We start from the raw sequence: 11,797 nt of genomic DNA on the forward strand, positions 1-11,797 counted from the left end.
AAAGGCTGAAAGACGACCACCACTGAACAAGACACACAAGCTGAAACGTCAAGACTGGGCCAAGAAATATCTCAAGACTGATTTTTCTAAGGTTTTATGGACTGATGAAATGAGAGTGATTCTTGATGGGCCAGATGGATGGGCCCGTGGCTGGATTGGTAAAGGGCAGAGAGCTCCAGTCCAACTCAGACGCCAGCAAGGTGGAGGTGGAGTACTGGTTTGGGCTGGTATCATCAAAGATGAGCTTGTGGGGCCTTTTCGGGTTGAGGATGGAGTCAAGCTCAACTCCCAGTCTTACTGCCAGTTTCTGGAAGACACCTTCTTCAAGCAGTGGTACAGGAAGAAGTCTGCATCCTTCAAGAAAAACATGATTTTCATGCAGGACAATGCTCCATCACACGCGTCCAAGTACTCCACAGCGTGGCTGGCAAGAAAGGGTATTAAAGAAGAAAATCTAATGGCATGGCCTCCTTGCTCACCTGATCTGAACCCCATTGAGAACCTGTGGTCCATCATCAAATGTGAGATTTACAAGGAGGGAAAACAGTACACCTCTCTTAACAGTGTCTGGGAGGCTGTGGTTGCTGCTGCACGCAATGTTGATGGTGAACAGATCAAAACACTGACAGAATCCATGGATGGCAGGCTTTTGAGTGTCCTTGCAAAGAAAGGTGGCTATATTGGTCACTGATTTGTTTTTGTTTTGTTTTTGAATGTCAGAAATGTATATTTGTGAATGTTGAGATGTTATATTGGTTTCACTGGTAAAAATAAATAATTGAAATGGGTATATATTTGTTTTTTGTTAAGTTGCCTAATAATTATGCACAGTAATAGTCACCTGCACACACAGATATCCCCCTAAAATAGCTAAAACTAAAAACAAACTAAAAACTACTTCCAAAACTATTCAGCTTTGATATTAATTAGTTTTTTGGGTTCATTGAGAACATGGTTGTTGTTCAATAATAAAATTAATCCTCAAAAATACAACTTGCCTAATAATTCTGCACTCCCTGTATATGAATCACTAAAAAAAAAAAAAAAAAAAAAAAAAAAAAAAAAGATTCCCTGTACATTTCATTGTACTGAACAAGACAGATGACTAACAGAGAGGTTATTTGTAGGCAGACACAACACATATACCAGGTACACAACCCCTATATTCCAGGCTCACCCAGCAACTTGACAAAGTTTTGCATGTGCAGATTCAATGAGTGGATAGAAGGACTCCCTGATTCATATTGCTGGTTATTCACAGTCAATGTCGCCAGCCGTCCTCCAACACGATCAGCCTCATACACATCAATTTGCACCTGAGGGCCAAACTGCTGCTGCAGAAAATAAGTTACAGCTGAGCCACCAATTCCAGCACCAACCACAGCTGAAAATAGAGGGGAAATGGATTGGTATTACATAAAGGTGTGTTATTAGAGACTGATCCAACTAAAAAAAGCTCAATGGGACGGTATGGCACAAAGTACAATAAACACAATTAGATAAATACAAATATATAAAAACAACATTAGGCTGATGAAGTCATAAAGGTAGAAAATGTACTGATCATCTATTTTACTATCACATTAACATTAAAAGACTTTTATTAAATGTACAGATAGATGATAATAAAGGAGATTTGAGAGAGAGGATAGATGTCTTCCAGGTTCTACCGCTCACAGAGATTTAAATCGTGTTTCAAGAATTGTTAAGGCAGCTAGAAAAGACAGTGAATTAGATGTTATTGTTCGCCTAGGTACAAATGATCTAGCTAGCAATGATGTTGCTGTGCAAAAGGAGTTTTTTTTAAACTAGGAAATTGTTTAGATCATGTGGCTGCATCTGTGTCCTTTTCTGTGGTTTTACCTGTGTATGGACAGGAAGAAGGAAGAATGCAGCATATTATAGAATTTAACTCTTGGTTAGAGAGGTGGTGCAGGGAGAGAAGATATGGTTTTGTTAGCCATCAAAGCGCTGTTTGGCTTGATAGTAGCTTGTATAAGAAGGATGGTTTGCATCTGGATAATAAAAGGGCCAGGATATGTACTGTACTGTATCTAATCCGGAAGGGTGCCTTCCGCTCTATTTCTGTTTTCATATGTGTAGTGAAATATTTCTTGTACACTTATGTGATTTTGACCTCAATAAAAAAAACAGGAGTATTGAGTAAAGAATTTAAAGGGCCAGTAACCCCACCAAATAAGGTTATATAATAATGCACACAGTGCAGAATTATATAACTTTAGCCTAGCGTCACGTTTCTTAAGCAGCGTATAGCAAAGATATTTACCTACGATAATCTATTTTTCAGAACGCCGCTCCTGGTTCTACTGAGCGGGTCTGTTTTTTACCTAAGCGCATCGGGCACGCTGTCTAGTCACAGCACGCCCGATCGCGCCATTAAACTGAATGTGCTCGCTCCCGCTCGGGTATGGTAGCGAGAGCGAGCTACATTCAGTTTAATGGCGCGATCGGGCGTGCTGTGACTAGACAGCGTGCCTGATGCGCTTAGGTAAAAAACAGACCCGCTCAGTAGAACCAGGAGCGGCGTTCTGAAAATTAGATTATCGTAGGTAAATATCTTTGCTATACGCTGCTTAAGAAACGTGACGCTAGGCTAAAGTTATATAATTCTGCACTGTGTGCATTATTATATAACCTTATTTGGTGGGGTTACTGGCCCTTTAAAGACTTTATTAGTAGCAATTTAATTTAAACTAAAGAAGGGGGACAGTGTTAACATACCCATCTGTCCCCCAGAGCATGACAAGACAGTCAACCAAATTTTACATTCTAGTTTAGGTTATAAAAAAAAAAACACTACTTTTAGGAATAAGACTTTGAATAATGTAGGCAGGGTATGTATTGACCACGCAAAAGGATTGGAGAATTCTTGAAATGTTCTTTGTGCAATGTGCACAAATGCCCGCAGTTTAGTAAGTAAAATTACCTAAACTTACTGCAATAATGATTCAAGATAAGTTGGATTTCATAGCTATAACAGAGACATGGTACAATGACACTCACAACTGGGAAACAGTCATACCTGGTTACATTTTGTTTAAAAAAAAATAAAGTTGGAAAAAAGGGGGGGTTGCTCTGTACGTGAAAGAAAATATTAAAGTAACTGAAATTGTAGAAACAAAATGACATTGTAGAAAGCGTTTGGGTAACTGAAGGGAAACAGTGTTTAGAATAGGGGTAGTATATAGACCACCATTACAGGATGAAGCATCAGATAATTTATTAATTGATGAAATTGCCAAAAATTACAACGAAGGGCAATGTTATTGTAGTAGGGGACTTTAAAATGCCTGATATAGACTAGGAAGTATTGGTTGCCAAATCTACTAGAAGTAAATATATTCTGGAATCTTTACAAGGGAAATCCCTTGAACAACTAGTTTAGATCATGGGGCTGCATCTGTGTCCTTTTCTGTGGACCAACAGGTAAAGGAATTATATCAGATTTAGTACTTACAAACAGTGATATAGTATCTGAAGTATATGTGGCTGAGAACTTAGGCTCTAGTGATCATCAGTCTGTATGGATTAATATTCAGGCAAAGGTATTGTGCAACCATAGCAAAACAAATGTTTTCGACTTTAGAACAATGATTTTTCTTACATGGGCAGATACCTAAATACATTTCTAAAAGGGATGGCACAGATTACAGGAGTACAAGAACAGTGGGAATATTTTAAAAATGCTATTCTAGATGCAACTAAACACTGTATTAGGCTTGTTTGTAAAAGAAACAGAAAACCAATATGGTTTTCAAGAGAAGTAGCTCATGCAGTTAAGACAAAAAAGACAGTCTATAAAAAAAAAATCAAACTCACTGGCTCAGAAGAGGATAAGGAAAAATGGAGAACCTATCAAAAGATGACAAAGCAGTTAAAGGGACAGTCTACACCAGAATGTTTATTGTTTTAAAAGACAGATAATCCCTTTATTACCCATTCCCCAGTTTTGCATAACCAACACAGTTATAATAATATACTTTTAACCTCTGTGATTATCTTGTATCTAAGCCTCTGCAAACTGCCCCTTTATTTCAGTTCTTTTGACAGACTTGCAGTCTAGCCAATCAGTGCCTGCTCCCAGATAACTTCACGTGCATGAGCACAGTGTTATCTATATGAAATACGTGAACTAACACCCTCTAGTGGTGAAAAACTGTTAAAATGCAATCTGAAAGAGGTGGGCTTCAAGGTATAAGAAATTAGCATATGAACCTCCTAGGTTAAGCTTTCAACTAAGAATACCAAGAGAACAAAGCAAAATTGGTGATAAAAGTAAATTGGAAAATTGTTTAAAATTACATGCTCTATCTGAATCATGAAAGTTTATTTTGGTCTAGACTGTCCCTTTAATCAGAAAGGCTAAAGCTGATGCAGAAGAGAAAATAGCACGATCTGTAAATAACGGTGACAAAACCTTCTTTAGATATATCAGTGAAAAGAGAAAAACGAACGGAAGGATAGTAAGACTCAAGAATGAGGATAGAGAAGTGGAAGAAGATAAATAGCAAACTGTTAAAATGATTACTTTTGTTCAGTCTTTACAACAGATGGTAAAGATAGTGAGATTCTATTAAGGGATGTTACTGTAAATGATCATGTTAGTAGTACTTTCCTTTTTACAGAGGAAGAGGTTTCAAGGGCTTTATCAAAAATAAAAGTAAATGAGTCTGTGGGTCCAGATAATATTCATCCAAGGGTTCTAAGAGAACTTCAATCCGTAATAGCTACTCCATTAGTGGATTTATTTAATCAGTCACTTCTAACAGGAGTTGTTCCAAAAGCCTGGAAAAATGCCAATGTTGTTCCTCTTCGTAAAAAGGGTAGTAGGGAAGTTTCTGCTAACTATAGGCCAGTCAGTTTGACCTCAATTGCAGGGAAATTATTGGAAACTCTTTAAAAGGAAAGACTTGTGTCTTTCCTTCAGACAAACAACTTAAGGCCAATTATAGTATCAATGGTACATTACTGACTGTAACTAAAGAAGAAAGGGACTTGGGAATTATTATTTCAGATTATTTCAAATTTAGTACACAATACAGTAGTGCAGCCAGTAAGGCCAGTCGAATACTTGGCTGCATTGGGAGAGGTATTAGTAGAAGAAATAGCAAGGTTCTTATGCCACTTTACAGATTAGTTAGGCCAAATCTGGAATAATGTGTACAGTTCTGGAGACCATATCTTCAGAAAGATATAAATAAATTAGAAGCACTACAAAAGAGAGCTACTAAAATGGTAAATGGTCTAAAATATAAACTATACAAATAAAGACTCCATGATCTAAATATGTATAGTTTAGAGGATAGAAGGGAAAGAGGTGACATGATAGAAACCTTCAAATATATGAAGGGACTTAATAAAGTAGAAGCTGAAAGCATTTTCCACAAAAAAATAAATGCCAAAACAAGGGGGTCACAATCTAAAGTTAGAGGGTAGCAGATTTAGGAGAAATGCGAGGAAGCATTTTTCTTTACAGAAAGGGTGGTGAATTCATGGAATAAACATCCATTTGAGGTGGTAAACACAAAGACTGTAAAGAAATTCAAAAATGTCTAGGACATGCATAAGGCTATCCTAAGAAAAAAATAACATGTAATATGGGTAGACTTGATGGGCCTTTATGGTTCTTATCTACCGTCAAACTCTATTTTTCTAACTTGAGATTGTACTATAAAATGTTTGATTAGTTTTAGTAAAAATAACTTTGCAATATTATTTCATTATTTATTTGGTCTCACTTTCCTGTAATCTAACTCCTGTTAAAAGTTAATATATTGTTGGCAATAACCAACAAAGGAGTCTCTAGTAAAGTCTTATAGAACAGACAAGTGCATATGTAGCGGATATGTGTATTTTCCACAGAGGTAGTACAAATGATATAGGCAGCACTCCAAACAGGTAGAGCCAATCACCTCAAAGAATTCTAAAAGAAAAATGCCAACTCACATTTGAATATGCACTCAATGTGCAACACTGGCAAGCTGGGTCCATTAATGGCATATAGTCATCAATTGGTAAAAGTGAGGTCCATATATTTAATATTCTTAAATTGTCACACCTGATTTGCATCTCATGTTATTTTTTTTTTAGACTCTTGCAATGTACAAATATGCAAAGATAAACCATGTGAAAGTGCAATTATTTGTATTTTTTTGTGCATGTCAAGTAGATACTTTGCATTAACCACAAGTCCAGTCTATGTGATTAGGGGCTGGACCATTAGGAAGTTTGCTTTTTATTGGTTGATAATGGTATATGAACAGAAGAGTGTAAATTGTATAGTGAATTAGAAAGGATAAAGTATGAAGCAATGTTAGCACTTCGCTTCAGGTGCCCGCTGCCAGCCCCGGTTCTCCCAAACCGTGTATAGAAGCAGAAAGTGTTGAAAGTGGCGGCGCTGTGTCACCTCCAGGGAACCAAGCTGCCCACCTCCTCTGAGTCAACCTTGTTGCTTTCACCTCAAAAATAAAAGAGCTCACAATAGTGTAGCAGATTTCAGACAATGTGGTAGGCGCACAAACTGGGTATACTCACGAGATTCCAGTTAAAATAAGCCTTTTATTAAAATCATCACAAAAGTGTGTTCAGGTGCAGCTTTGAGTTTTATTTAAAATACAGCTCAACGCGTTTCAGCTAAAAGAAGCCTTTATCAAGAGCATAAAGTTAAAACACGAACAAATTTGAAGACACTTTTGTGAAGATTTTAATAAAAAGCTTATTTTAACTGCAATCTCGTGAGTATAACCAGTTTGTGCGCCTACCACATCCTCAGAAATCTGCTACACTATTGTAAGATCTTTTATTTTGGAGGTGAAACAAACAAGGTTGACTCAGAGGACGTGGGCAGCTTGGTTCCCTGGAGGTGACACAGCGCCGTTACTTTCAACACTTTCTAAATTATTTAGTGAGCCTGATGAAACTGCATCTTTACCGCCGAGAAACGTGCTGCTTGTTTTTAACTGGGTCTGTGCTGAGGCTTTACACGCATCAACTTATGACCGAAGCTCAAGGAAGTTCCGGCTGGAGGCAAGCCCGCCAGGTGGCTCAGATGACCCGGCTCTCTAGCGTTGCAAATGGAGTGCATAGTCTAATGTGAGCTGGCAAATTTCTATTCATCCTGCACTATATATTTGTACATCAATACTGCACTATTGTCACATACCTGGCTGTTGCTAGGACACCTATCATTGCTTTGGCCGCTTCCTAGTTGTTGTGCTTATTGTGTGCACCATTGGCACAATTTTGACGTTATTAACGTCATTGTTGCGCGCTGCGCCTTTTCGGGCGCATCTCTGACATCACTTGGAGTGTATCTTTGCAACCATACTGTGTGCACGTTTGTGCCGCTTTTGACGCAAACTGGCGCCTATTTATAGGAGCTTCTCTCTGACTTCCTTGCCCAAGTAAAGGTTTTCCTTGTGATACCTAGGGTGCGCTTGTCTTTTGATTATCTGTCTACAGCTGCTGAACTCTGCTTTGTCTACTTACTACTCTTTTGCCTTGTCCCTTTGGTACTTTGAAAGGTTGGACTGTCTACCTGTTGCTGAATCCTGTTTTGCCTTGTTACCTTATCTCCTGCCTTGCCCTCTGGCACTATTGAAAGAATGGACTGTCTACCTGTTGCTGAATCCTGCTTTGCCTTGTTACCTTCTCTCCTGCCTTGCCCTCTGACACTATTGAAAGAATGGACTGTCTACCTGTTGCTGAATCCTGTTTTGCCTTGTGACCTCCTCTCCTGCCTTGCACTACGTACTTTGAAAGATCCTGTTAAAAGTAGAAGTGCAAGCTCCCGACTCAACACTGATACATTTCACACAGCCACTGGTTACACACTCATTCGTTCATTTATAATTGTTCCTAATTGGCCTCAGCAGAGAAGAAAACCTTGGGTACAACATGACTGTTCTTTGCTTTTATGAACACTAAAACCGTATACATATATTTTTTAACTTTTAAACAACACAATTTAAAAAGCACTTATTAAAGGAATATGAAAACCAAAAATGTTCTTTTGTAATTCAGAGTATACAATTTTAAAAGTTTCCAGTGTACTTCTATTATCAAATTGGTTTTGTTTCCATGGTATTCTTTGTTGAAGAGATACCTAGGAAGGTGTTTGGAGCACTAAATGGCAGGAAATAGTGCTGCTATCTAGTGATCTTGCAAATGAATAACAGTCTTGCAAAATTGATGCCATATAGTGCTCACTCCTGAGCTTTTTTTCACAAAAGATTACAAGAGAACAAAAAAAAATAACAGAAGTAAATTAGTTTTTTGTTTTTTTCCTTTTTTTTATGCATTCTCTATCAGAATACTGAAAGAAAATGTTTGGGTTTTATGTCTCTAGGTGTTTAATGTCCATTTAAGAATACTGAATGATTCGTGTAATATTGTGCAATGCTTGCTATATATAAACTAAAATATGTTGTGAATTGCACATTTCAAACACAACACGAGTAAAGATGGTATTTTCTAATGTCTTCGTGCAGCTGTTCATCAAAGGTTTTTGGTTTTACTCGGATCTCTTCTTTTAAATCATATAAACACATTTTGCCTTTTTCTTGTAATTACTGAATTTCACGTTGGTTAAATTAGTCTGTTATGCTTGGCAACGCATACAAATAAAAGATTTTTCAGTATAAGGATCTATAGAGATAAGAGAGTGATTTTCAACGTGGTAATGACAGCCAAGATAGCATATTTATCGTATAGATAGCTAACCATCAATAGCAGGCAAGTGCTAAGAGAATATATTGAATGAATCCGCATCCGCGCACGATCATTACACATTGTCACATGCATCTGTTATCATCATAGCTCATTCCTCTCCTAATTTACCGATTCTGCCAGGGGGATCCGGCGATCTGTGCTGTCCGTTACTGAGACGGAAGATAATGGCAGTAAATAGTAGTAGAACCAAAGCCATTATCAGGGTACCTTGTCAACCTGTGCAAAGATGCTGGAACTACCTCCGACCAATCACTTGCATGAGCTAGCTATGCAATTGAAAACGAGGTGTGAACCGCAAGCCAAGTGACACACATCCGCAGTATTTGCTAATGCTTACAACCATTACGCAATACGCATGCGCTGTCTTCGAAACCAAACCTCGTCTTTTCAGAGCTATGGTGTTATGATGTACCAGGCCATTTGACATTATTATACCGAATGCGCACACTTTAATTCTAAAAGAAAAATGATTTTTACTATGTTTAATAAAAAAGGTGATATTTTATAACAGATATAAACTATGCATACCTCCCAACATTTCAAAATTCAAAAGAGAGCGGGCTTAAAAAAATCATAAGATTAAAGTAATATAAATAAAATTCTAAATAAAGTTATATATTTTAATACACTTAGGCAGCAAATCAAACACAAGCTCAAACCACTGGTATGGTTATGTGAGCTATGTATTTAATAAGCCTTTGCAAAGACATTGCTAAATATTTTTATCTTAATTGGACATTTAATAATAAATTCTTTAAAACTGCTTTCTGCATTCCCCATTAATATACTAGATTCTGGCCTTTAAAGTCAGCAAAAATGCACAGTAGCACACTACATAGCATACACTTACACATGCAGATACACACACACTACATAGCATACACTTATACATGCAGATACACACACACACACTACATAGCATACACTTATACATGCAGATACACACACACTACATAGCATACACTTACACATGCAGATACACACACACTACATAGCATACACTTATACATGCAGATACACACACACACTACATAGCATACACTTACACATGCAGATACACACACACTACATAGCATACATTTACACATGCAGATACACACACACTACATAGCATACACTTATACATACACATACACTACTACATAGTATACACTTATACATGCAGATACACACGCACACTACATAGCATACACTTATACATGCAGATAGTTACACACACACTGCATTGCATAAACTTACACAGGCAGATACACAGACACTACAAACATAGTATACACTTATACATGCAGATACACACACACTACATAGCACACACTTATATATGCAGATACACACACACTACATAGCATACACTTACACAGGCAAATACACAGACACTACATAGTATACACTTATACATGCAGACACACACACACTACATAGCGTACACTTATACATGCAGATACACATACACTACATAGCTTACATTTATACATGCAGACACACACACACTTCATAGCATAAACTTATACATACAGATACAGACACACAGTTATAGATACAGACAGACACACACACTACATCATATATGGGTATCTGTAATTCATTATATGGGGTCCTGGGGTTGGCAAGCACATTAGCTGGCAGTCTGCGGCTGTCACTATTCATTACCCTGGTATTAGCACTGCTCATTGTATAAAACTGAAGGCATGCTAGTATTATCACCAGGTGTTAGACATCATCACTACCAGAGGTAGGTTAGAGAGATCACCATTACCCGTGGTCAGAGTGTATACAGCCTTCTTACTCCTGCTTAGCCCACACACCATTCCTTTTCCACAGGGAATCTAACAGGTATCTAACCCTGTGAGAGCAAAGCCAGCTGCTTCTGAGTATGGGCCCAATAGAATTTTTTTTTAATGCATGGAGCAAATCGGGAGAAATGACTAGCAACCCAGGACAGGGGGACAGACCCCTAAAATCGGGACTGTCCCGCAAAAATCAAGACAGTTGGGGGGTATGACTATGGGAGCTACTGGATGTATGTAGTTTATGATTGAAAGAAATCCTGCCGTCAGTAATTTGTATTGTACAGCAGTCACCCCAGTCTCGAAACTTTTTTTTAGATAAAAATGGCCATGTTGATGAAACCTTATTTAACCCCTAAAGGACAAGGCCATTTTTTAATTTATTTCCCTTAAAGAGACACTGAACCCAATTTTTTTTTCTTTTGTGATTCAGATAGACCATGACATTTTAATCAACTTTCTAATTTAATCCTATTATCAAATTTTCTTAATTCTCTTGGTATCTTTATTTGAAATGCAAGAATGTAAGTTTAGATGCCGGCCCATTTTTGGTGAACAACCTGGGTTGTCCTTGCGGTGGATAAATTCATCCACCAATGAAAAAGTGCTGTCCAGAGTTCTAAACCTAAAAAAAAAGCTTAGATGCCTTATTTTTCAAATAAAGATAGCAAGAGAACGAAGAAAAATTGATAATAGGAGTAAATTAGAAAGTTGCTTAAAATTGCATGCTCTATCTGAATCACAAAAGAAAAAAATTTGAGTTCAGTGTCCCTTTAAGGACCAGGGCTATTTTTACATTTCTGCAGTGTTTGTGTTTAGCTGTAATTTTCCTCTTACTCACACATATTATATACAGTTTTTCTCGCCATTAAATGGACTTTCTAAAGATTCCATTATTTTCATCATATCTTATAATTTACTATAATTTTTTTTTATAAAATATGAGGAAAAAATGGCAAAAAACACACTTTTTCTAACTTTGACCCCCAAAATCTGTTACACATCTACAACCACCAAAAAAACAACCAAAATAAATAGTTTCTAAATTTTGTCCTGAGTTTAGAAATACCCAATGTTTACATGTTCTTTGCTTTTTTTGCAAGTTATAGGGCAATAAATACAAGTATCACTTTGCCATTTCAAAACCATTTAAAAAAAAAAAAAAAAATTAACCATAGTTACATTGGATCACTGATATCTGTCAGGAATCCCTGAATATCCCTTGACATGTATATATATTTTTTTTAGTAGACAACCCA

At 37.2% G+C, this 11,797-nt stretch overlaps 1 protein-coding gene across 1 annotated transcript in view; it reads right to left on the reverse strand.

The window, feature by feature from the left end:
- The window catches only part of PCYOX1L (prenylcysteine oxidase 1 like), a 138,199-nt gene extending 129,217 nt beyond the window's left edge, over positions 1-8,982 (reverse strand). Inside the window, exons 1-2 of the mRNA XM_053717104.1 lie at positions 8,860-8,982; positions 1,178-1,384 (exon numbers count right to left, since the gene is read on the reverse strand). Of these exons, the coding sequence (XP_053573079.1) occupies positions 1,178-1,384; positions 8,860-8,947 (295 nt within the window). The 5' untranslated portion in view covers positions 8,948-8,982. The remainder of the gene's footprint in view (positions 1-1,177; positions 1,385-8,859) is intronic.
- Between the last annotated feature and the right edge of the window lie 2,815 nt (positions 8,983-11,797).

Source organism: Bombina bombina, chromosome 6, assembly GCF_027579735.1.
Source record: "Bombina bombina isolate aBomBom1 chromosome 6, aBomBom1.pri, whole genome shotgun sequence".
In the NCBI taxonomy this organism is placed as follows: domain Eukaryota; kingdom Metazoa; phylum Chordata; class Amphibia; order Anura; family Bombinatoridae; genus Bombina; species Bombina bombina.